Source organism: Felis catus, chromosome B2 (genome assembly GCF_018350175.1).
Source record: "Felis catus isolate Fca126 chromosome B2, F.catus_Fca126_mat1.0, whole genome shotgun sequence".
Lineage (NCBI taxonomy): Eukaryota > Metazoa > Chordata > Mammalia > Carnivora > Felidae > Felis > Felis catus.
In genome coordinates, this window is record NC_058372.1 from 143,646,791 (window position 1) to 143,672,385 (window position 25,595).

Genomic DNA, 25,595 nt, shown 5'->3' on the forward strand with positions numbered 1-25,595 from the left:
TGCAGACCGGTCAGCAGAAGTGTGGGCCACAGACTTGCCCTTGTTCTTCTAAGAGCTAGTAAGGCCGAGATGAGCTAGCGTTGACCTACTTAAGTGATCTCACGGAGGCGATGCCCACCCCGGCACTGACTGAGCGCCCTGTGTGTGTGTGGTTCCTTTTCCCGGTCGGGTGTTAGGTCCTGCTGAGCTGTGTGTGCCAGTCTGACGTTGGAGCCCGACATCTTCAAAGCAGAGCCTTTTCTCCCGTGTGAACCTCACCGGCCTAGTGAAGAATGAGCGCCCGACAGTGGCCTCACTGCCGTCCCGCAGCTGAGTTGACTGCCCGGCACCCAGGAGGGCAGACCGTCCCTGTGGTTGGGGCTCAGAAGGAATGGCACGGGGTCTGGGAGGGTTTTCTGGGACACCGGTGACAGCTTACCAGGGGGCGGAACATTCGGGTTTGAATTCTATGCCATGCGCTGGTGGGTTGACTTTAAAAGCAGTCAAATTCAGATATCTGTATAATGAGGGAGGTTTAGCCCATAATCCAAGCCTCCTTTATGCATAGGAGCAACAAAGTATTCGAGCATCCAGGTGATTACTCTGATTTTTAAAGAAGTCCTCACAGAGCAGGGTTGAGGGTTGAAATACAGGCCCGCATCCTGCTACCATATGGAGTGGACCTGAGCAAAAAGGCCACAGGCGCAGCAGAGGAAAGACCGGCCGTCCTTTCTGGTAGCTTCGTGTTGCGAAGGGGCCCCTGCCAGTTTATTGAGAATCCCACACCTTGCACTGCCCTGGAACCTCCTTAGGAAGACTGTGTCCCGTCCTGTCCTTTGCCCCTGCTGCTCAGCCAGAGTTTCAGATGCATCAGGCTTCTGTTCTGGTGGCAGCTGGTGGCTCCGTGGCCTTAGCGTGAGTAGGCCCAAAGTGGCTGTCCCGTCCTGAGAGATCCTGGGAGGCAGCAGAGGGGTGTGTGTGTGTGTGTGTGTGTGTGTGTGTGTGTGCGCACGCGCGTCTTAAGGCCCCCACCCCCACCCCCCAGTCTCTGTCTTCAGCTCTGCCAGCTCTGTGGAGATGGCCCAAGACCAGGGCCTGCCCCTCTCACTTCCTGGCCAGTGTTACGTGACATTCCTTTAGGAGGGCTCCAAGCCAAAGTACCTTTTTTTGTAAACTCCATTTTTAAAGCTGCCCGAAGCCTTCTATTGACCAGATGAAAGCCTTAAATCTTCGTCTCTCAAAAGTTGTACGTTCCTCGTCATGATTTTCCTCACGGTGACTTTGTGTGGCAGCTGAGTTTTGCAGATGAGGAAGTTGGGGCTTCAGAGATCAAGCATGTCCCACACAGCTGGGCAGGGTGGGGCGGGAGTCGGAGCCAGGTCTGTGGGCTCTCTCCACTCGCCCTGGCACCTTTCCAAGTGCAGCTCACCTCCCTCCCTATTTCACATGACCTCTGTTAGTCACTCGTGGCGCTGTTTTAAAGCTCTGCCCCCCCCCCCCCCCCCCAGCCCATCCCGTGGCGCCTTAGGCTCTGGTGCCGTCTCAGAGCCTTGCTTCCAGCCGGGTGCCTCTCTAGCCAGCTGGCTTCTCGCTCCCAGACCCTGCGGAACTACCTGGGAAAACCAAAAGCTGACGTCTGGCACTTTCTTGCCTTTTTTTTTTTTTTTTTTTTTTTTTTTTTGGTGCAGGCCTCATATCTTTATCCACAGCTTTGTGGGTTTGTTAGAATAGGAAGTGAAGTACTTCCTATATAAGCTTTTGCCATGCTGTGTCAAACTCATGTGTCCCCTGGCCTTCAGACCGGGGTGCAGATTTATCGTGCCAAATCAGATCCTTCTCCCTCGGTGTCAGCCGCAGAGAGCTGTCGACGACAGTGGTTACAGCAAGCTCTTGTCCTTCTCCTGCAAATGTCCATTTTGGAAACCCTGCCTCTTTCTGCGCCCTCCTTTTCCCCTGCATCCTCCCCTCCCCCTTCTTAAATTTAGGAGACTGTTCCAGATTTTTGAAGGTTAGCGAGCTGGATATACGAGCTGAGAAACTATCTGGTAATGATAAGGGGCAGAAGTGAGCCAAACGATTTCCGGAATATTCTGCAAGAGGACTTGGATGCAGGCCAAAAGCAGGAAAATCTTTTTTTGATGTTCAGGTTGGAAAGACTTTCCCCCTCGTCCCCCAAATTTTAGATCTGCTGCTCACTCTAGATTCAGAGAAACATTCCTCAAGCCAGTTATTGTGTGCTGTGAATTTAGAACGTATATTACTGAGCTTTGTTGTTCTTTTTTAAAAAAGAAACCAAATTATAGATTTGCACATGCTTATTAATTTTATTACTGATTCCATCATACCTGTATACTGCTTTTTATACCAATAATTAATTGTAGGCCAGTAATAAAAAGTTTAATGGCTACATGACCATTACCATAACCCTGACTCATAGAGCGTGAGGGAACGAAGGTATATTTCAGGAGTGTGGCTGTGTGGCACTACGTGCGAAGAGTTGGTGAGGGTTCATGGACCTGTTTTGTGTTGGAGGGAAGGAACTCAGTTTCCTGAGATTTTTTGTTTTCTTTAAGACATTGGGCATAGCCTACATTTTATTTATTTATTAAAAAAATTTTTTAATGTTTATTTATTTTTGAAAGAGAGGGAGACAGAGTGTGAACAGGGGAGGGGCAGAGAGAGAGGAAGACACAGAATCCGAAACAGGCTCCAGGCTCCGAGCTGTCAGCACAGAGCCCGACGCGGGGCTCGAACTCACAGACCGTGAAGATTATGACCCGAGCCGAATTCGGACGGTTTACCGATTGAGCCACCCAGGCGCCACATATCCTACATTTCGTAACTGAATTTTATGTACTTGATTTTAAAATGTTAGTTGTTTTAACGTAAGGACCACGAATTCCGTTTTGCAAGATACCACGGTTTTGCAGGTATTCAGTGATGACAGATGTGAAAACTTACTTGTCCCAGTAAGATGCCAAATTCAAATAGTTTAAGCCTGCTGTCCAGGTGTACCTCTGTGGCTTTTCCTTTTGAATTTTCTTTCTTCTGGACAGACCTCAGTCAGTGGAGATGGTTCTGCGTTTGTTCATGAAGCTTCCTGAGCTCCAGGCGATTGTGTTTGGCCAGCTGGATTTGCTTCTTCGTCGCTGCCCCTAGATTGGTTTATTCTTGACCAGGATGGGCCCTGCGTGTGGCATTTGCTGGAGTGTTATTGGGAAAGTGGAAATGCCTTCCTGCTTCTGGCTTGGTTGACAGTATGCTACTTGTGTGCCTCCTTCTCACTGGTAATCTGCCAACACCTTTCAGGATATTATGAAATTCAAACCAAATGAGATTAAAATGGAGCCTCTGTCCACCGAACAGACACATGGCCTGACTGTGGTCGTCCAGGACACTTTCAGCAGGGGCGGTGGGATTGCAGTCAGGGGCAGCAGTTTGGAGCTTTCTTTAAGGGAAGGGCTTGGCCTGTGTGCTCGGTTTTTATGGTGAAATTGTCCATGTTCGCGGCACATTTCAGGAGCAGGATCCACTTTAAAATCAGAGCTGTCCAAAGTCATTTGCCTTGTGTGTGACTTCTGCCCCCTCCGCCATTCCCTGCTGGATACGAAGGAGTGATTGTAGGATATTTCCGAGTTCCTGGTGACACTGTGAGACACTTGGTTGGGGTTTCAAAGGGCAGCTCTCCGCTGAGCCAAGTACATGTTTTAAAGGAGAGTGAGTGTGAGATGCGTCTCCTTCTCAGTGGAGTCCTCACCCAGCTTGGATACGCAGGGGGGCGAGGGCAGCTGTGGGCAGGGGGCTCAGGGATCGATGCCCTTTCTTCAGGAACCACCGGGTGAGTGAGGAAAGAGGTTGCAGAAGGCACCTTTGGGGTTCGGCAGTTCAGACTGTGCAGAAGAGCAGCGGAAGCGGACGGGGGTCGAGAGCAGAAGTGCAAACCCTGGGGGGAGCTCGAGTTCGGCAAGCGCACGGTCTGTGGGCCACCGTGGCTGGGGCAGCCTGGGTCTTCCACGGGCTCACTGTGGCTTCGCTCAGTCTGGGAGCCCACGCAGTACGGACGGAATGTGTCGTTTTGGAGGCATTTATTGCGACAGGACTTCAACTAAAGTTTTGTGGAATAGTTTGTCAGTTTCAGTGTTGTAATTGAAACTATTTTCTGCGAAGTTAAAAACGCTTTTGAAAATTGAAACGAAATGAAGCAGTTCGCCGGAGTGGTTAAGCACTTGCCCTCGGAGCTCAGGTAGACCAGGCACATTTCATGGCTCTGTGGCTTTGGGCGGGGGACTTGGTCTTCTGAGCCTTGGGATCTTTGGCTCCCAGGCCAGGGTGCTCGGGACGGTGGGAGGACGGTGGCTTTGCTGGGAGAGGTGTGCAGAGCCACCGCCCTGGTCCCCCACGGCTTTGTTCCCGGTGGCCCTGGGCCTGCTCGTCATCGTTCTGGGAGGGGAGGCCGTGACCACCCTGAGGAGCCATGCGGCTGGGGACACCTACCGAGAGCCAGCGTTGCATGGTGGGCACTGCCAGTCCTGCTGGCGTCACAGCTGTGGATCGAGAGGACTTACTGTGCCTACGTGCGTATCTAGAGTCGTCAGGTTTGCATGGAAATGAATTTGGATTTTTGGAGAGTGGGAGGGGGACGTCGGCTGACTACGTTTCATGCTCTGGAAAGTGAGGTAGAACGGCAAGGGTCTTGCTTGCTTTTGCTAACTTTTCAAAGCCAAGGTTCTCGCACAGAAGACGTGTCCAGAAGAGCAGTTCTCACTGGGAATCGGCTGCGTCCTCTCCTCTGAGGATGTTGGCCGAGTGTCGCAAGGCTGGGACAGCGGGCAGGGCTGCTGGTGCTGTTTCCCATTGACCAACTGCTTCCTTGGGCCTTTGTGGTTCTCCCTTGTTACACCTCCTTGTGCCCCGTCCTTTCCCTCGGGGTGGGGGTGGGAGTGGTGTATAGGGTAGAAGCCACAGTGACCTGGAAGACTTGATGCAGATTGGGGTGTTAGAGATTCAAGGAGACGCCCACAGGCTTTCAGACCTGTCTCGTTGCGGGAGATGTTTGTATAGCAGACGTATTCAAGATGTGCGCGCAAGTGTATGTGTGTGTGTAGACTGCATTTCCGCTCAGCTTGCAAATATTTTCTTCCAGACGCTTGGTAGTGTAGATTAGAAACATGCCGTGGCCATTCCGTCATTTTTAAGTGGCGTGGCCAAGGAGTCTTCGAACCTGGGTGTTTCAGGTTGGGTTTGTGAGTGTCACTGAAGGTGCCAGCCTGGAGGGGCTGCCCTGTGGTAGGTGGCTCTGGCAACCCCCAGAAAGAAGCCAGCGCCCAAGAACTTTCATAGGGTCCTCATTGCCCCTCACTCCCATAGCCACTTACCATTTTGATAAATCTTGACAAAGCAAATAGGAAATGCAAATGGAGAAAAGAAATAAAATTGGACAGAGCCACAATTTTCTTGCTAGGGACACTGATTTCCAGATAATCAAGACAATCTTCCCCATTTTGCTTTCTCCCCCCCCCCCCATCTCTTTTCTGCTCCCTAAACACACACTTTTTACAACTACCTTATTTAAATATCACCTCTGCAAAACCAGCAGCGGAATTCTGTTTTTAAGAAAAGCGTAGCATTTTAGGCGCTGTGTGGATTGCTTTAGAGTTGATTCCTACTAGTTGATTCATTCTAAAATGATACCTTTATGTACCTCGCTCGTATACTCAGGATTGTGAAACACTTTCATGATACCACTATTAAGGTGTTAGATTTGATGTGTTAGTATCCCAGAAAAACATGGCCGTTGCTCTTGAATAAGAGATTAGCATTTTTTAAAAATCAACTGTAATTAATAGAAAAGTTTTGCTAATACTCTGCAAAATAAAAACACTAGCTTAAAATTTTAAGGAAAGATCCATAGTGTCTTTGAGTGGCCTTCCTTTGTTTCAAGTACTAGATCAAAACGACATTGTTTACTCTGCAAAGCAAAGCCCCCGTGTAGCCAGCCTCCCCATGTCCTTGACCTTACCTGCTGCTTGCTCTGCTTACCCGTCTCCCTCCAGCCTCATTGCCCTCTTTCCTTTTCTGTCGCGGTGCTAAATTCATTCCCTCCTCGGGGCCTAGCAGTGGTCCATCTGCCGGAATATTCTTCCCACCATATCTTCCCCTGAGTTGCTCCTTTTCGTTGTTCGGGTCCCAGGGAAAACACTATCTCAAGACTTTCCAGGCTCAAGTACGCCCTTGGTCATTTCCTATCCCACGCTGGTTTGTTTTGTCCTTGCACTTGGCGCACCAGCGTGTGAAATGGCTTACCTGTTCATTTTATTTTTGTTTACTGTGTATTTGTTTACCCATTTATGTTCTGTCCTCCCCTGGAGGGCAGGGGGCTTTTGGTCTCTGATCATCGCTGCACCCCTCAGTGCCTCTGCAGTGAGTACTTAAGAAATATTTGTGAAGCAAAGGAATAAAGAAAGGCTAGTGAAGGTCAAAGGAAACAGGCCTTTATTGATGACGGTCTCATGCCTGGTCATACTTGGGTTATTTTCTCTTGTCTTTAGCCCTCATGACTTTAGGAGATAACTCTAAGGGGTTACTGATAAAGACGCTGAGTTCAAAATTGGTGGATGCCAGAGGGAAGGGGGTGCCTGGGGGCGTAGATAACTTGGGTGGAGGAGAGAGGGAGGAAAAGGTTTCCAGTTACGGAATGAACAAGGCACGGGGATAAAAGGCACAGCACAGGGAATAAAGTCCACGGTATTGTAACAGGTTGTATGGTGGCCGATGGTAACTTCACTTGTGAGCACAGCCTGAGGAAGAGAGAGAATGAATTACCATGTTGCACACTTGAAACTAATTAACATTGCGTGTCAACTAAGCTTGAAAACATAAAAATACGAAATAAAAACAAGAAGCTTAGTTCAATGGTAACTGCTTCTGAGCCTGGCCTTACCTCCCGCCCGCCCAGCCTGTTTTTCAGGTTTCCAGTAGCTGGCTGTCAGAACCTCTAGGGGAGCACTCTGGGGTGTTCCTGTCCCTTTGCTTCTTGGCACGGAAATTTTGGTCAGTCCCCACACCTAGGTTCGGGAGAATGCTTGGTTCCTTGCCTGCCACCACCCCGCTCTTGGGGCTCGTCTGTTACTGGACAGGGCTGCTGGAGGTGGGGGGCGGGGAGAGGGGGCCCACATCCCTGCAGGGGAGGGCCATGTTGCCTGCTGGGTTGTGGAGTCTTTGTCCTGAGGCCCGGCGGAAGGGGGCTCTGGGAAGTGCATCGCCACTTCTGTGAGCAAGTGCCTTCTGTCATCAAGGTGCTGCTTTGGGGAGATCAGCTCTGGCTACACCTCAGTGGTCTCAGGGTTCAGCGACCTCCAGGTGTCCCCCCCCCACCCCCACCCCAACCCCAACCCCAACCCCAACAACTCCTAAGCCTTCTCTCCAGTGACTGTTGAATTAATACAGTATCTTTGCATTTTGCAAGGAACTTTTTCGTTGCTTTCCTCATTTCCTGTCTTTAGCCTTGCTGAGGAAATGACCCCTGTTTTACAAAAACGACAAAACATTCTCCCCAGGAAGAGTAGAGAATGGAGAATAATTGCTTTGACAGAACGGACAAGCCATCATTTTGTCCCACGTATGCAGATTGACTCCTTAACAAGTACTCGGTGTTTACTTGGCAGAGGTTTGAACGGAGAGTGTTTTAATGCCTGTGAAATGCTTGATGTAGTGGGTCCAGCTTAAGTAAAGTTTGTCTGATTTTGAAGCCAATAGTTGATTCATTGCACCACTTTGTCTTGTCCCTTTGGATGTGAACTGTAGCCGTAAAAGGTAAAACCCGAGACTGTCTTTCATGCCATCGCTAGTGTTTATATAGAATAACCAAAGTTTAAACCAATTCTTTGGCTCTTCAGCATTCCAGTGCTGATTGGAAAGGTTGCGATCTTATATTCAACATGATTCTGGGGCAGTTACTTATGTGAGTTGATACTGTTTAATGGTAGAGTTTTAAGTATTTTGATGATGGTCAGTCTGGTGGCAGCTTCAGGGCGGACTGAACCAGCGCGAGGTGGTATTTAGTGGTTTCTGCCCTGGCTTCTGTTCAACTTAACATAGTTTGACTTTAGTATTTTTTGGCTAACGAAAGTGTGTCTTTTAGGTTGTGGCAGTCTTAAGTAAATGTGGCTTGCATGTGAAGCCAGGGAGAAGCTTAATTATTGGCAGATCAGTGACAGTGACAAATTGTTTTTCTTCCTTTCTAGTTATACATGGGAAGCTGTTGATACCAAAAATAACATGCTTTATAAGATCAGCATCTGTGGAAATCTGGATATTGCCCAGTGTGGGCAAGCAAGTGCTGTTTGTATGTACGACTCCAAGACAAGCAGCTATCACTCTGTGGGTAAGTAGAAAGTTCTCCTTCTTTACTGGTTGTGTGGGATCCCAGTTTTGCAAAAATGACTATGTACATAGAGCTGTCTACACGTATGCTTATATGTGCTTATATACATTTTTTATCTTTTATAATAAAGTGGTAACAATTTTAGATGTCCAGTGTGAGATCAGATTAGCTTACTTCCATCTAGTGGATACTGTTGGCCAATCACGAAGAATTGTGCACATTTGTATCTATTGATACAGAAGGATGTTTCTTATATGGCTCTGCCTTCTTATGTTTTTCTTAAACCCCATCTTTACTTTCTCCCTGCTTCACACTTACTTCTTCCAGCTGGTGCCCAGCCCCTGACCCGCTTCTACCCTTCCGGTTGTCCGTATTCACATGGGACAAGAGGTGGTCACCAGTTTTCAGCTTCTATTAAAAATGAAATAGTCCTGAGAACCACCAATCCAGGAGAAAGGAGTGCAGACTTTTCTTTCCCAGGACTCATTTCATTTCCCCAAATGCCCTCCTCTGGGGTTAGGATCCCTTTCTTACTGGTGAGGATGAGGGGCCCAAGGTGGCCAACAGCAGCCGCCCTACCAAGTTACATGGAACAGCAAAGGGCGGGGGGGGGGGGGGCTTAAAGGAAGAGACGCAGGGCAGAGCTAAACATGGCAGCCCTTTCTCTCGGTTGGTCCACGGATGTCCGTAGTGACCTCCGACCAACACAGTTTGAACAGTGCAATGTGACCGTGAAGGACCGTCATGAAACGAAGGCCTGCATGTGACTGGGGACAGGGTGGTCGCTGGGAGAGGGCACTCAGGTGTTTACAGTTGGGAGCGTCAGCTTGCCATGGTAGCTCTGTCTGTCATTTTTAATGAAAACGCCTAAACACAGTTAAAAGGGCTTTTTAGAAAGTAATGGTTAGAGTGATAAGAGTAAGGTCTGTGAGGTCTACTGGTGGAGGCAGCTTCTCTTAGTTTCCTTCTCTTCCGACAGGGACACTGTCTAGATTGAAAACACTGGTAAGAGGGGGTTGAGGCTCAGGACAGAGGTCTGAGAAAGCGCCATGTTATTGTGAAGTCGTGGGTTGGACAAATTGCATTTTCTCATAGATTGAAGAACTTGCAAATGATATGGCCAACTTCCTGCTGTTCTGTTTTGATGCTTCATGAAGGAGGGCACTAGTGGGCCTGTTGGTCAGTGTTACTCAGGTTTCCAGAAAAAGGAAAGGTAGTTTTCCTCTTGACTTCACTATAATATTTGACTACAGTGTTTCCGACTGATGAAATACAGTGCAGCGGATGGATATTGGATACATACAAGTAAATCGCTAGAGGTATGATTTGTGAAGTTAGGTTGGCTGGACAGAATTTGACAATGACCAAGTTGAGTTGGCTTTGAAAACCAGGCGGGAGAGTCGATCTTTGCTGAGATGTTGGTAGTGGATCCATCATAGATTCTGTGTGACAGTAATGGGGGAGGTGATCTGATAAAATGCATTTTTAGGAAGCTGGGCCCAATGGAATAGGAGAGGTTGGTTAAAGGGGAGAAGCCAGAGGTAACTAGATGACTTGAAAGCCAAGTTACAGGTTGATTAAGAGACAAACTAGCAGTTTCTGGTCTCATTTTACTCCCATACACACACGACAGATACTTTCCCCTGAACTTCACACTCCCAGAAGGAGAGGACATATGCTGGATAATGGAGACTTTCAGCATCGCCCTGTCCTTCACCTCAAGAAAGCAAACTAGTAAAAGCGGGTGCAAATGACTTTCACACTAGCACAGAGATAATCTTGAGTCAGATCTAGTTCCGCTAATTTGTATTTTATAATAGAAATAACCGACTGTGTTATTATAAATTTGGTTTTGGGGCACCTGGGTGGCTCAGTCAGTTGAGTGTCCGACTTCTCAAGTCATGATCTCATGGTTCATGGGTTCAAGCCCCACATTGTGCTCTTTGCTGACAGCTCAGAGCCTGGAGCCTGCTTCCGATTCTCTGTCTCCTTTTTTCTCTCTGGCCCTCCCCCACTCACACTCTGTCTCTCTCAAAAATAAATATGAAAAAAATTTAAAAAAAATTTGGTTTCATAACTAAATAATAACTAAACTTGTTATGCGCTTATGTGCCAGGCATTATGTTTTTAAGTAAAATATCTTCTTTAGCTCTTTCAGCAACTTTTTGAAGTAGGTGACTCCATTTCCCTGATTTTATAAATGAAGAAACTGAAGCACAAAATAGATACAGGAGCTTGTCAGAGGTTGCATGATTATGGACGTGAATGCTGACAGGCAAGCTCCGGAGCCCGTGTCCTTATTTGAGGCCATGTTGCTTTGTGAGTTATAGGGTCACATCGGACGGTTCGAGAGGTAATATGCGGAACCACGGTGGGAAGTCTGAACTCCCGGCTCTGAGAGGGCAGCTGAGAAACTAACTCCCTATGAACTTGTTAGAAAGGAAAAAAAAAAAATGTGACTTCTGAAAACAGCTACAAAAACTGGAGCTCCCAATAGGTAGGAGAACAGAAAAGCTAGGAAAGCAATAGATCAAAATATATATGAGAAGTTAATGTATAACCAAAAGTTTGGGTGTAATTTAGCAATTTATCTGTTAGGAAACAGCTTTAGACCTCTCCTTCGTACCCTATAACAGAAATTACAGATCAGTTAAAATAAAACGATTAGAACATCGGGAAGAAATGTAGCAAAATAGATATATAATCTAGGGGTGGTAGGAGCTTCTCTTAATAAATGATTAGAAAAACATACAGCCTGGGGCACCTGGGTGGCTCAATCACCGAGGTGACTCTTGGTGTCCTGTCTGACTCTTGGTATTGGCTCAGGTCATGATTTCACAGTTTGTGAGATCAAGCCCCGTGTCAGGCTCTCCACTGATAGTGCAGAGCCCGCTTGGGATTCTCTCTCTCCCTCTCTCTGCCCCTCCCTGCCTCAAAATAAGTAAATAAACTTAAAAAAAGGTCAGGGGCGGGGGCGGGGTGCAGGCGAAGGACCAAGAACCCAAGGAAAAATGGCAGTCTGAAGACTGGCGGTTTACAATAGAAGAAATCCAAGATGCTCAGTACAACTTCATTCGTAAGCCAGGTATAAATGCAAATCAAAGCAATAATGAAATCTCATTTTTCTTCTATCAAATGTGCAGAAGTTTAAACGGGAAGATGGTGGTTCTGTAACCCTTTGGGAAGGTAACCATCGATGTGCGTTAGTGCCCACAAAGGCCGTTTCTGTTCTTAGAAACGGATAGTAAGACCTCAACTTTGGTTTAAACAACACTACATCAGTTTTGATTTAAAAAATCTTGAATTAGTTCTTTCTTAGGCAAACGGTACTGCTACGTATATAAATCTAGCAGAGTTCAGCAGCCATTTTTAGGGGACCCGTGAACAACATTTGGTTCTGTTTACGACCTAGTTGAACCACCTTCACCACAATTTAAAACGATGTATACGTTTCACCTATTTGATTTCCTTTTAAAGTACTTCAGATGTCTGATCTGAAAGTTAGAACTTAGACAGTAACAATAATTATAAATTTAATAGTTGAAACTTCTCATAAGCCTGAAATTCTCTTAGAATTTCTAAGTTCTAGTACTGTGTCACCCGTCTCAATCAGTTGCGACTCAGTTGTAACCTGTGGGTTGGAGTCATAACATTGAACATTGCAAGTAGGTAGAAATACTATGCTCACATTCCTCCTGACATCCCAAATGTTAATTCTTTGGCCTTAATTGAGTTAATCTTTCTGAGGGCTAAAAAACTATGTATATCTACTTCAGGAAACCTGTTAGCACATGTAGCTGAAGTAACATACCCACCAGGGAAGGGTGGTAATTGCGGTTACTTACCGTCAAAGCCTCGGATTCTGACCGGCTTCTTGCTGGTGACCTGGGTAGGACACAGTGAATCCGGTTGTAGTTGCCGCATCAAGTGACTTCCTTTACTCTCAGGAGGCTGGCCCCTGACTTCAGATGCTAGTTGGATGGTTTGATTCTTGTGCGCACTGGGGGAAATCTATGACAGTCATTCAGGTTGATCGCTGCACTGAATTTTGCATCTCTGACTCCTAAGATGTGAAAATCTCTTTTCCTCTTAAGCCCTGTATTCTTTCCTTTTTAAAAAAAAAAAACATATAATTCTACTGGATATTTAAGATGATATCTGGGAGAGTTTTAGATAGAACTCCTGTTTCTGTCTTATGGCCTCTCCTGAGAGTCTGGCAATAATATCTGTTAGACTTCAAAACCCAGATTCCCATAACCTACTTTTGTAAATCTTAACCAGTAGAGGAATTAGTACTGTATACAGATTTTTTGTACAAGTTTTTTTTTTTTTTTTTTTTTTTTGTAGCATTGTTAACTGTGGCAAATGTGCTGGCCCACCCTAACTATATGGGGATAGTTGAACAAGTTGTATATTTTATTCTGATTTACTTGGTTAAGTCACATCTGAAAAGATATATGTATAAATTATATTTTGAAACAGCCAACACTTAATATTCATTTATTTATTTGTAACAAATACTTGAATGACTCAGTCACTAAAACAGACAAAAATCCCTTTTTTTGTGGAGCTTACATACTAGTAGTTGAGTGGGAGACAAACACAAACACTGGCTAGGTAGCGTATTAGAGTATGATGGATGTAAAAAAGAAAAGGAGGGACAGTCAGGAGTGCTGGAGGTCTCGGGAGTGTGTGTGTTCAAGAATATTAAACGGGGTAAGTGTCGCTGAGAAGGTGACATTTAAGCAAAGACTTGGAGCTGAGGGAGTCAGGTGGCTCTGGGGGAGCAGCCAGTGCAAGGGATGGAGGGGGGAGTATTAGAGAGGGGAGGGTAATTGGTGGTAGCAAGAATAGAAATCTCTTTTGAAGAGTGTTAATACAAAGAGGGGCAGAAAAATGAGGCAGCAGCTGGAGGGACAAATTGGGCAGCTAGGAGGATTCTTCGTTTGGTGAAAGGACACGTGAATAGTACACGTTGAAGGACACGACACGATAAAGAAGGGAAAGTGGGTAACGGGGGAAGCCTTGCTGGAGCACATTGGTGACTAGCACGGGGAGGGCTGTCTGCCTGTCTGACAGGCCCTGATCGAGGTGTTGGGGAGGCCCGGTGGCCGTGCGGTGGGCCCTGAGGCTGCCTGCGAAGTTGGGACCGCTGGGGCTTGCGGCCTCAGCGAGGCCGAGTTGCGAGCTCGGCTGGGCTCGGCCGGGGGCGCCGAGGGTTGCAGGCGAGGCCTGGTAGGCCTGGAGCGCGGCCTGGTCTGGCGGGCTCTGGTGAGCGCGGCCTGGCGCGCAGGGTCTGCAGGACCCGGCGCGGCCTGGCCTGTAGAGCGTGGCCTGGTCTGGCGGGTACGGGCGAGCGTGGCCTGGCGGGCCTGGCGCGCAGGGTCTGCAGGACCCGGCGCGGCCTGGCCTGTAGAGCGTGGCCTGGTCTGGCGGGTACGGGCGAGCGTGGCCTGGCGGGCCCCCTGGTGCGCAGGGTCGGGAGGACCGGACGCGGCCTGGCCGGTAGAGCGTGGCCTGGTCTGGCGGGTCCGGGTGAGTGCGGCCTGGTCTGGCGGGCCCGGGCGAGCGCGGCCTGGAGGGCCCGGCCTGGAGAGCGCTGTCTGGCGGACCCAGCGCGTGGTCTGGCGGACCCGGCGCGGTCTGGGGGACCTGGCCTGGAGACCGAGGTCTGGCAGACTCGCCACGGCCTGGCGGGCCCGGCAAGCACGGTTTGGTCTGGCGGGCCCAGGCGAGCGCGGCCTGGTCTGGCGGGCCCGGCCTGGGGACCGCGGTCTGGCGGGCCTGGCGCGCGCAGCCTGGTCTGGAGGACCCGGCCTGGAGAGCGCGGCCTGGAGGACCCGGCGCGGTCTAGTCTGGTGGGGCCTCGCCAGCGCGGTCTGGTCTGGTGGGCCCGGGCGAGCTCGGCCTGGTCTGGCGGACCTGGCCTGGAGAGCGCGGTCTGGAGGACCCGGCGCGGTCTGGCGGGCCCTGGTGAGCGTGGCCTGGCGGGCCTGGTACGCAGGGTCTGTAGGACCCGGCGCGGCCTGGCCTGGAGAGCGCGGCCTGGTCTGGCGGACCCGGCTTGGAGAGCGCCGTCTGGTGGGCCTGGCGCGCGTGGCCTGGTTTGGAGGACCCGGCCTGGAGACCGTGGTCTGGAGGACCTGGCGCGCGCGGCCCGGCGCGGTCCGGAGGACCCGGCGCGATCTGGCGGGCCCGGCGAGCGCGGCCTGGTCTGGCGGGCCCAGCGAGCGCGGCCTGGTCTGGCGGACCCGGCTTGGAGAGCGCGGTCTGGAGGACCTGGCGCGCGCGGTCTGGCGGGCCTGGCGCGGTCCGGCGGGCCCAGCGCGCGGTCTGGAGGACCCAGCGCGCGGTCTGGCGGGCCCAGCGCGCGGTCTGGCGGACCCAGCGCGGTCTGGCGGACCCGGCCTGGAGAGCGCGGTCTGGAGGACCCGGCGCGGCCTGGCGGGCCCGGGCGAGCGCGGCCTGGTCTGGCGGGCCCGGCCTGGAGACCGCGGTCTGGCGGGCCTGGCGCGCGCAGCCTGGTCTGGAGGACCCGGCCTGGAGAGCGCGGCCTGGAGGACCCGGCGCGGTCTGGTCTGGTGGGGCCCCGCCAGTGCGGTCTGGTCTGGCGGACCCGGCCTGGAGAGCGTGGTCTGGCGGGCCCGGCGCGCGGTCTGGAGGACCCGGCGCGGTCTGGCGGGCCCGGCGAGCGCGGCCCAGCCCATTTGGCGCCGTCCTCGGGAGCTGGCCGTGGGCCTGGCGTGCTGGCCGCGGCCCCGCAGTCCTCACCCGGCTCTCGTCCGGGGAGGACGGCCAGGCTGGCCGGTTGCCGCGGTTGTCTGCCGCGGTTCGCTGCGGCCTCTCCCCGAGTGCCCCGGTTGGCAGCCGGTCCCGGCCACCGGGTGGAGTGGGCAGAGGAAGAAGGCGAGGTGGACAGGCGGGTGCGATGCTGATGGGGGCCTGGCGCTTAGGGATGCTGGTGCCCAGTGCCGCGGCGGCAGAGGTTGGCTGGATCCCTCCCAGCCCGAGGCCAGGGCCCTCCGCGTTTCCTTTTCAGGGCGGACCCAGCTGTTATGAGGAGCCCCCGGGAGCTCTGGGCACAGGGCCGGAAGGGGCCGCTGTGTGGGGGGACAGGAGGCGCGGGGGAGGGTCTTCAAGGTGGGGGGGCTGCGGCCTGTGAGCGCCCCCTTCTGGCCACAGAGCTTGCCGCTTCCTGTGGTCCTTGCCCGCCCTCCGTGTCTCCTGGAGCGCAGCGCTGCAGGGGCGCGTAGAAGCCCCGCCCCGTCTCCCGGCCCTAGGCCCGCCTGCCGTAGGCGGGGCTTACGGGCGCTGTCCACGGGGCGCTGTCCTCGGTCCCGGAGACGACTCTGGCCTTGTGTGCTCTTTTGGTCGAGGAAAAAGATTTTCGGACGGATCCCGGGAATTTTAGGGGAGAGAGCGATTCAGGTGGACCTTTGCACAAAGACAGGCGGGCAGGCAGTCAGGAGAAAGAACCAATATACTGTGAGCCTGGTGCTCTGGGGGCAGCTCTGAAATCCATTATCCTCTCTCCACTGGCATCTTAATTTTGACCCTCCCCCTCTTCTTCCTCCTTTATTTCTTTTCACAAAAAGATATCAGGTATTTGTATCGAAATGGACCAGTTATAATCCTGAGTTTATGATACGCAGTCATAACTAATCCGTGGGCTAACCTTTCTCTGTTTTTTAATTAATTAATTAATTTCTGTTTTGGATAATGTAATGAACCCCATCTCTAACAGAATCTAGGAACCTGAGAATAACCACTGTCTCTATGTTTTCCTCACCACCCCTCCCCCCCCGCCACCGTTTCCCTTCCCTGGGAGTAATAATTAGCCTATATTTAAATTTTTCTTCCTTTTCTTTGTCTCTGTGTCTCTGCCTCTCAAAAGTGTGTGTGTGTGTGTGTGTGTACGTGCCCAATATTTTTAACTCTATACAAAGCATAGATCATGCTATATGTAATTTTGGGGGCCTTAAAGTGGTAACAACAATATTATGTTTCTAAAGATGGAGCGTATTGTTATCTTTCACCATGGTTTGTTCCTACTAACACTTTTGTGATATTATGTGGCTCTCCCAAAGGTAAGTTATCCATGGTTCTATTGATGGGCATTTGGGTGGTTTCCACGGTTTTGCTAGTGTGAGGAACATGAGATGTTCTTTCATTTGTTTCTTGTTATACGTATATGTGTATGGTTTTCTTCTGTGTATATACATAAGAGTTGAATATGTAGGTCACAGGATACACGGATATTAGGACATAATGCCATGCGGAGGCAACAAAGGCATGCTAGGCCATCTCTTTTCCAACACTTGGTATTCAACTTTTGTCAATGGGATGGTTGTAATCAGTATGCCATGTGTTCTCAATATGTAATTCCTTGATCAGTAGGGGTGTTGTACATCTCTTCGTGTATTTACTGACATGGTTTTCTTCCCTTTGGTCATATCTGGTTCATTTTATATTGGGTTATTTATTGCATGTGACCTATTCTACCTTTCTAGAAGCTTTAGAATTTTTACGTTTGATATTAAAATTTACCACGACATGACTAGGTGTGGGTCTTTCCTCATTGTCTTCTTTTTGTATGTTCTTTCAGTTAGAGGTTATTTTGTTTCATTTTCTAGGATTATAAAATTTTTTTCCTTTCCTTTTTTTTGGGGGGGGGAGTGTGTGAATGTATATATTTTTGATGCCAATTCTTTGCCAGTTTGCCAGTTCTGTGTATCTCCCAGTTTAAAACTTGTTTCTGTTTTCCTTAAGCTATTTTTTTTTTTTTTGGTGAATGTAAACTTTTAAATTTACTAAGTCAAATATATTGACATTTTAGAGTTAATGCTTTTGAGTCTTACATATTTTTCCTACATTAAGATCTAAAAGGTAATTATGTTTTCTACCAAGAGTTCTATCTAAAGTTTGGTGTTTGATGTTATTTAATTCCTTTAGAGTTGATTTTCATGTACAGTGGTAGGTAGGGGTCCAGTTTTTATCTTTTTTCCATTTTGTTTTCAGTTCCATTTATTGAAAGTCTCTTCTTTGCCCACTGATCTATTACTCTGTCACATATCAAGGTTTGATTCACACATATCTGTCTGTGCTCTTTGTCCTAATCTGCTTATACCAATTATCAGTATTTGGTATGGAATAGACATTTTATTCTGGATTATTACAGTAATATACCAGGAAAACTGAAATGTAATCACTCCACTTGTTGGCCATTCTAAAGAATTTTGATTTTTGAGGCTGGCACTTGTGTTGAGCACTGGGTGTTCTGTGTAAGTAATGAACCGCTAAATTCTACTCCTGAACCCAATGTTACACTATACATTAACTAGCTAGAATTTAAATAAAAATTTGAAAGAAAAAAATTTTGTTTTGATAGTATATATGATGGGAATTTATTGAAGAACTTGAGCAGTTGAGTTATACGTATATTCTGACTTATGTTTTTGGAGATTGTATCTGTCGAGGTGGATGGGGAGGGAGGATGGTGAGGGTCAGGAGTGGAGCAAGGGGACCAATTCTATGCTGCTGCCAGAGTGTAGGTGAGGGATGGTAGTGATTTTAGTCGCAGCAGTAGTAGAGGTGGAGAGTAGCGGATGGATTTGAGATGGAGGGAAAACCATTAGAGTTTTTCAACTTATTCAATGTGATAGATGAGAGAAAGTTGGGACTCATGTAATGTATTTGGGTCTTGAACAGCTGGGTGGATGGAGATGCCATTCCTCAGCTGGAGAATTCTGGGGAAGGGACAGCCTGTAAGTTTATGAATTTTCAGATGAATTATGGTACCACTTTTAATTTGCTTATGCTCGGAAATGGCTTTATGGTCATGAATGTTTTATAGCTTGTTCATGCTCTTTCCTTTCCAAATAGGTGATTCTTCTTTGAAAACTGCAACCAGATCTCTTCTGGAATTCAATACAACAGAGACCTGTAAGCAAAACACAAATCACAAAATCCAGACTAGCATCACCTTCTTATGTGGGAAAACTTTGGTGAGTCCGCACAGTCACTTTATAATGTTCTTTCCTTTTGTTAAAAATGTTTGTCTGTTGGACATTCTCACCACAGTGTCATTCCAGGAAGAATAAGTGAGCAAAATTAAAAACTCAAACTGAAAACCCCAACCAAAACGCCATCGCCATTAAGAACCAATACATAAACAAACCCTAGCCTGTAGTTACAACTTTTAAGTGAAACTTGACCTACATCCTGTATAAAACTACAATTCAAGGTGATTAGCATGTTTAAACTCGAAACACTGTGGAACATTTACATTGCAGGCATAATTTTTTTTCTAAAACTTATTTTCATAGCATTTTATTATGGTAGTTTTTAGGGCAATGCACTTATTTTTTTAAAAAAGGTTTTTGTTTTCTCATTTACATTAAATTGGAGAGGCCAACATCTATCTAGGAGAAGCCTTGGCCAGCAGACAATGGCCACTAATATCACTTTTTCAAGTATTGCTAGTATCGAAAGGGGACATAAATAATTATTTAAAGCATGATGTTTGTTCTTATCCTCTGTATATTGCATGCGAGTTTTTGCTGTTAATCTCTAGTGTTCAGAAAGGGACTGTCAGTGAATAATTGCTAGCTTTTAGGAGAAGCAATTTATTTTTTATTTTTATTATTTATTTTTTTAAATGAAAGTTATTGTCAAATTGGTTTCTATACAACACCCAGTACTCATCCTAGGAGAAGCAATTTATATACAAGTCTTATGAATGTTCTCTGATCCGAGTAAGAATGCAAGTATTTAGAAAAATAAGGTTGAGTGAAACTCAATGTGGGTATCAGTTTGCTTTAAAGTATCATTTTAGAATTTGGTGCTGTGACTTCCTGCATCTTCAGACCTATAATGTCTCCTCTGAAGAACTTTAAAAATAGAACTTACATGGTTAATTTTGGACCAGCCTGTCAGTTGCACTGTTGTCTATGTTGAAACCTTGGAAAAAGATCTGTTTGCAGTGATATGAAATATGGAGGTCTGTGCTACAGAATAAGCTAGCTGCTGCTTTAATTTTAACTAACTTCCCTCAAGAATTCTGCGTTCACTGTACGAGAACCAGAATTGCGAAGAACTCCCTAGATTTGCATGTGGGCTTATGGAGGTAAATTCAGTATCGCGTATCACCCAGCAGCGCTGTGGTTGGCCATTTTGGAGTCCACCTTGGTTGCAGTCTGTTAGGAGGGGCTGCCCTTGAGTGTGGGGTGTCTGAAACGAGGCTGGTGTGTGAACTCAGTCGGGTCCAGATGGGCGTCCGTCCTCAGCTTACAGGAAGTATGAGGTCACATTTTCTGGCTTTGATTTTGTTGGCATTTGGTTAAGAGAACATTTGGAGTTTGAGAGTGGAAGGGCTCTGAGGATTGCATCCCATGAGTTTACTGTGCTTTGCATAGTTGGGGCAGTAGAACAGTTTTGGACCGATTATACCAAAATTCCAGCATGATTTCATGAAGCTTTTGTCTCATAATTTTTGCGTTTGGGAACTTCTTGATGACCTTGATTAACTAAAACAGTTGTGTCCTCCCTCCTCCCCTTCTTCTTTCTGCTTTCAAATTTTCATTAGCCTTTACTGTTTCTAACTTTAAGGGAGAAAAAAAAAACCCTTACATCATGCAGTATCGTAACTTATTTTTAATTTTTTTAAAAATAGGGAACTCCTGAATTTGTAACTGCGACAGACTGTGTGCATTACTTCGAGTGGAGGACCACTGCAGCCTGCAAGAAAGACATATTTAAAGCTAATAAAGAGGTAACGAGGGGGCTCAAGGTCACGTGCTTGACATTCTGGGGCCTTTAAGAGTTGAAATATTGGCGCAAACCTTTTGGGGTCAAAATCTTTTTTAGTTTTCAGATTCCATTTGAGCAAAGATAACCGTATGATTTAATTGTTAAAATGAGGCTGGGTGGTTCTTATTTTTAGAACGGGGCATTTAAAACATCACAGGATATGATTAGAAATGGACTGGCTCAGCGTCTACTCAGTTAGTTAGTTCTTGGTTTCTGGTGCTGCGCAACTTGGTGACTAACGTGGTTGAGCTTGTGTTCAGCGGATTCCCTCTTCCTACCGGCCCCATCTCTCCCCCACCGTGGGGCGGCTTCTGGACGCTTTCCGAGTCCAGGCCAGGCGTTCCTAGCCCCTCAGTTCTCTGCCAGTTCACCTCAGAGACTTAGATGGCTCCTGTCGCTCCCTCCACTCTTTTCCTGGTGTTTGCTCAAGTCATTTTTGGTGATTAATGAAACATCCTCTCCCTGAGCCCAGAGACTCTGAAGCTGGCTCCGCTGAGAGCAGACAGCACTCCCCTGCTGCTCCTCCCCTCTCACCATCCCGCGTCCGAAAGGTGGTGTCCTGTGCTCACCTAGACGACAGCCTTCGTGGGTTGTTACTCTCACGTGTCTCCGTTAGTTGTGTGTTCCAAAGGATTCGGTTCACAGACTCTCTCAGGTTCTAGGAACTGACAGATGGGGGGCCATCTGTTATTTTCTGTGATGGCCTAAGATAGTGCCGTTGAAGGAGGGTGAAAAGAGAGATGTTTGTTTTTTGAAAATAAAGCCAAATTAAGTTAAAGAGAATAAGTTATCAGTGGTCTTTCGAATATGGCAGTCTTTATTTTATTTTATTTTTTTTTAATTTTTTTTTCAACATTTATTTATTTTTGGGACAGAGAGAGACAGAGCATGAACGGGGGAGGGGCAGAGAGAGAGGGAGACACAGAATCGGAAACAGGCTCCAGGCTCCGAGCCATCAGCCCAGAGCCCGACGTGGGGCTCGAACTCACGGACCGCGAGATCCTGACCTGGCTGAAGTCGGACGCTTAACCGACTGCGCCACCCAGGCGCCCCTAAATATGGCAGTCTTTAAAAGAAAAGACAGTCTGATAGGAAAGTGGCAGAGGGAAAATGTTGCCTCCCGGAGAGGAGCGTAAGGAATACTCAACGAGAAAGCAGTTTCCATTGTGGAAAGAATGAATGCCTAAGAAAATGACACTGACGTTGAGGAGACCGGGTCACATTTAAACCTCGAACTTTAACACTTAGGTTAAGCTCTTTGCCAATATATATCGGTGAGTGGCAGGAAAAACGTCTCCGGGACACGGAGACACATGCCTCCTGCTCTCTTTGGGGCCTCAGACCTCTCTGGGCCCCGCACATGTCCTCTGGGGCTCCCATGTTTCCAGTGTTACCTGTGCGTCCTGTTACCTCGCCTTGCTGAGCTGACAGTTGTGTCTCCCACCACCTGGGGAAAAATCGCTTCTCAAAATAAATACATAAATAGCAACCTATTTTCTGTTTTCTTCATGGTGCAGGTCAGCAGTCACAGGCTGCAGACCCTGGACCAACTCCTGCCCCCTGGCCTGTGTTTGTGCAGCCCCAGAACTAAGAACAGGTTCTACATTTTTATAGGATTAAAAAAAAAAAAAAAAAAAAAAGCAAAGAACAACAGAGACCTACGTGACTTACGGAGCTTAAAATAACGTGCTCTGTCGCCCTTTATGGGAAATTGAGTGGGCCCCTGTTCTAAATTAGATTTTGGTATGTTAAGGGAGAGGTATAGCCCTCTTTTTTTCTCAAAACGGTGACATTTCATTTCTCTTGGAAGCTGACGTAAAGATCATGAGCACCATACAGTTTGTCCTCAGTGATACTCTCTTTAGGTCTGGTTGGTAGCTGGGGCTTTATTCGTTCAGTTTTCATTTATCGACGCCCTGTCATGGGCCAAGAAGTAAGAATTTCATTAAATTTTGAAAGGGTTCTTGCTTTCAGAGAACCCATAGACCTATGGTGCGGAGGGCGTGTCTTCATTCACGACCCGGGTTCATCCTGCCTCAGGTACAGGTAAACTGAGGCAGGAAGCATGGAAGAGGACGGTGGCCACCAAAAAGCAGTGCCGTTGCTGTTAGTAAATCATAATCAAGTAGATTTCCTCTTCTCTGTTTTTGGTAAGATTTGATTACACCTTACGGGCTGTGGTATCACTTCAAAAACTAGTAGATGTTTCATGTAAACAAACCAACCAGATTTGGTTTTCACATTTCATTTCTGCTGTCAGTTTTGCTTTGTCAAGTTTAGAAGAATTTGGTGGGCAAATATCATGGAGTTCCAGACACTGGCTCTACAGGCTGGCGGAATAATGCTTGTCTAGTGGATCCTGGTTGGTTTTTTTTTTTAAGATAATTTCTTTAAAATATCGCGGACGGACGTCCCCTTACCGTGGCACTCTTGGGAACACAGGAAATTCAGAACTGGCATGCCAGTGTTCTTACCAGAGTTACATAAATACAGCTAATATACGTATGGTGCTAACAAGGTTGATTCACTGTGTGGTGTTTGCAGCTGGCAAGCGACCTCCTTCCCGGCGGCTACATTCCTGCTCTTATGAATGTCTCCATTGCTCTGCTCAGTGGAGCAGGAAGTGGGGAGGACTTTCCCCAGGAGCCTTCACTGTTTTTCCGATGCACGCTCCAATTCTGTGGGGCGCTGTGTTAGGCGTGTCTTCTGTTCCTTCCTGGAGTAGCGAGCCGGCCAGAAGTTGCTAAAACTGCCTTGAGCTGGGTGTCTGTGGACCTCGCTTCCTGGAATCTCTCGAGTCTGTTGGTGAAACCGAGCTAGTTTGGAACTACGAGTTCTTTCACACGTGGCCCCGGCTTTCCTTCCCGCCGTGTTCCAGGCTGCTCCCTTCGTTCCCAGGCCTTCCTTTGGTCACTAGAGAGGTGCTCCCTGTCTCCCGTTCCCACCCACTCACCAGCCGGCTCGCTCCCTGCTCGAGTTCTGTTTCTGTGTTAACCTGCCGGAGGATGACGGGCTGTCGGTTTGTAGGATTCTGGACACCGTGGTCGCTCTCGCGGGAACCTAGTCCCTGTCTGCAGCAGTACCTTTCTTTTTGGCCGCTTTTGTGCAGGATGCAGCGTTAGGCTTGGCATCTGGCCTGCCGACCCTGCTGCTGGCTTGGTGTGCCTGTGTCCCCGGAGCGGAGGCGCCGGCCCCCTCAGTCATCAGAGAGACCCCCGATCAATGCTGTGGGCGTTGGGGGAGTTCGCTTTCGGGGTCTGGCTGAAGGGAATTCTTGTGTCCCCTGAGGTTGTTTGATTTGATCCATTAGATCTCCCTGAATCTCTGAGAACAGGACTGGGAAAAAGGGTTAGTAGGTCAGAGTATTCCTGCGGGTTTGATAGCATCTTTCTAAGAATAATTTTTTAGCTAAATAGTAAGCAGTTAGTTTTTGTTATAGAGATCTGCCTGTGAATAGCTTCAGTCTTTTTTTCAGTCAATTTTAGGAAAACCATCCTTTGAGAGTGATGCAGCAGATGACTTTGAAATGATCACCGAGGGGCACCTAGGTGGCTCAGTTGGTTGAGCATCCAACTTTGGCTTAGGTCGTAATCTTGTGGTTCGTTGAGTTCTAGGCCTGCACTGGGCTCACTGCTTTCAGCCTGGAGCCTGCTTCAGATTCTGTGTCTCCCTCTCCCCCTGCCCCTCTCCCTCCCCGCCCCCTCCCAGAAATAAACATTAGAAAAATGATTGCCAAGAATGTGAATTTTTGGGCATTCTTTGGCAGGGCGATTAAAGGGGTATTTCCGTAAAGACGACGTGGAGGTACATGATGTCAGTTAGATGACCAGGGCCTGTTTTATTCTTGGGCGCATCTCTGGGCTTGAATGCTCTGCCTTCAGAAATAGGTAGACCTTGTAAAGCGCAGGGTCTTCTAGTGGGTTCCTTGAAATTTTAAAAATAAGAGGACATTAGTTCCTAGAGATGAGCGAGAGGGCCTAGGTTAGAATCCAGGAAGCGTTGCATTAGATGCGCAGAGGAGGAACGTGTCTTCATACGTTCCTGAACAGGTGTTTCGGGAGGCCCCGTTAGGTTCCAGGCGTCATCCTAAGCCTCCCGCTTAGGACCACAGCAGTGACAGAGTCCCTGTCTTCAGGGAGCTTCCTCTCTCGTGGGAGAAAGCTGGCGAGTCAGCAGATGGCAGTGCCCGGAAATACACGTTAGCGTTAGGAAGAAAAAGGAAGCGGGAGGCTTCTGGCAGCGTGCTGCTGGGATTGGGCAGTAGTAGGGAAAGTTGGTGGTGCTAAATGTACAGCCGCTGAAGCTCTTGTCGACCTTTGCTCTGTTCCTGTTGTCGCCGGGGACCCCGACAGTGGAGACGTTGGCCACAGGCCCCACCCAGCCGGTAGCGGAAGAAGCTGTGTGTCCAAGACCCTTTCTCTTCCTCTCTTCTAGGTGCCGTGCTACGTTTTTGATGGAGAGTTCAAGAAGCACGATTTAAATCCACTGATCAAGATTAGCGGAGGTTACTTGGTGGATGACTCTGACCCGGACACTTCTCTGTTCATCAACGTTTGTAGAGACATAGGTAGGTTTGGGGGGGTGGTGGTGAAGGATTTCTCAGAAGGCCTCGGTATCTTTGCGCTTCTGCCGTTCTTCCTAGTTGGAATATCCGTGTCACTGAGTAGGCCCCCTGAGGAACCTACCGGAAAGATGTTGTGCATAACCTCACCCCCGGGCTCCCACTCGGTTCTGATTCCGTTGCAGATCTTGTCCAGACTGTTGGTCCATCCCAGTGTGTTCTCTCTGACAGACGTGTTGGTTCCAGGATTCTCCCATAGCTGACTTCCAGGGAGATGGTGGGGAGGGCGGATAGGGTGGGTGTGCCGGGCGCCCCGAGACCTGCTGGAGCAGGATGAGTCAGCCCTCCTGGGAGGGCTGTGGGGAGGAGGGTCTCTAGCCGGCTGTGTGTACCCCAGTCTGTCGGCTTTGTGTTGCAGGCTGGGCAAAAGGGACAGACGGACAGCCAAGTGACCTGGGGAACTTGCTCGTGACGCGTATCTTAGCCCAAGCCGGCTTCTTGCCCGGCTTTCTCTACAGGTGCCAGAAGCGCTGTGAGAAGCATGGGTGTCTTTGCTCAGTTAACTGAAGGCTGTAAATGGCCTTTATCTAACTGGGGCCCTGAGAACTGTTACTAATAAACCTTTGTTCTGTCAGCAATTTCTAAACTCCAGCTCTGTGCGTTCTTCAGGGGCGAGGAGGCGTTAGTCCCGAAGGCCGAGACTTGTCTTCCTGCTGTGCCAGCAGTAGTTGTGCCCCCGTAAATCTTGCTGGTAATTAGCTAATAAAATTAAGATCGTTTTTAGTGTTTTAAGTTCCTGTTTCTCACATAGTACGTGGGACTTTGACCTTAGGAAAGCTCGGGACAAAATTTTTAGTTGTTTTG

General features: G+C 48.4%; 1 protein-coding gene and 1 long non-coding RNA gene across 2 annotated transcripts in view; one reads left to right on the forward strand and one right to left on the reverse strand.

Moving 5' to 3' along the window:
• The window catches only part of IGF2R (insulin like growth factor 2 receptor), a 104,629-nt gene that overhangs the window by 12,405 nt on the left and 66,629 nt on the right, over window positions 1–25,595 (forward strand). The window contains exons 2-5 of the mRNA XM_023254553.2: window positions 8,223–8,362; window positions 18,245–18,366; window positions 20,034–20,132; window positions 24,605–24,737. Of these exons, the coding sequence (XP_023110321.2) occupies window positions 8,223–8,362; window positions 18,245–18,366; window positions 20,034–20,132; window positions 24,605–24,737 (494 nt within the window). The remainder of the gene's footprint in view (window positions 1–8,222; window positions 8,363–18,244; window positions 18,367–20,033; window positions 20,133–24,604; window positions 24,738–25,595) is intronic.
• On the reverse strand, window positions 6,449–10,335 carry LOC109500019. The gene is made up of 2 exons (XR_006598464.1): window positions 8,681–10,335; window positions 6,449–6,776 (listed from the first exon to the last, which is right to left on the reverse strand). It is a non-coding gene; the product is annotated as an uncharacterized LOC109500019 (long non-coding RNA).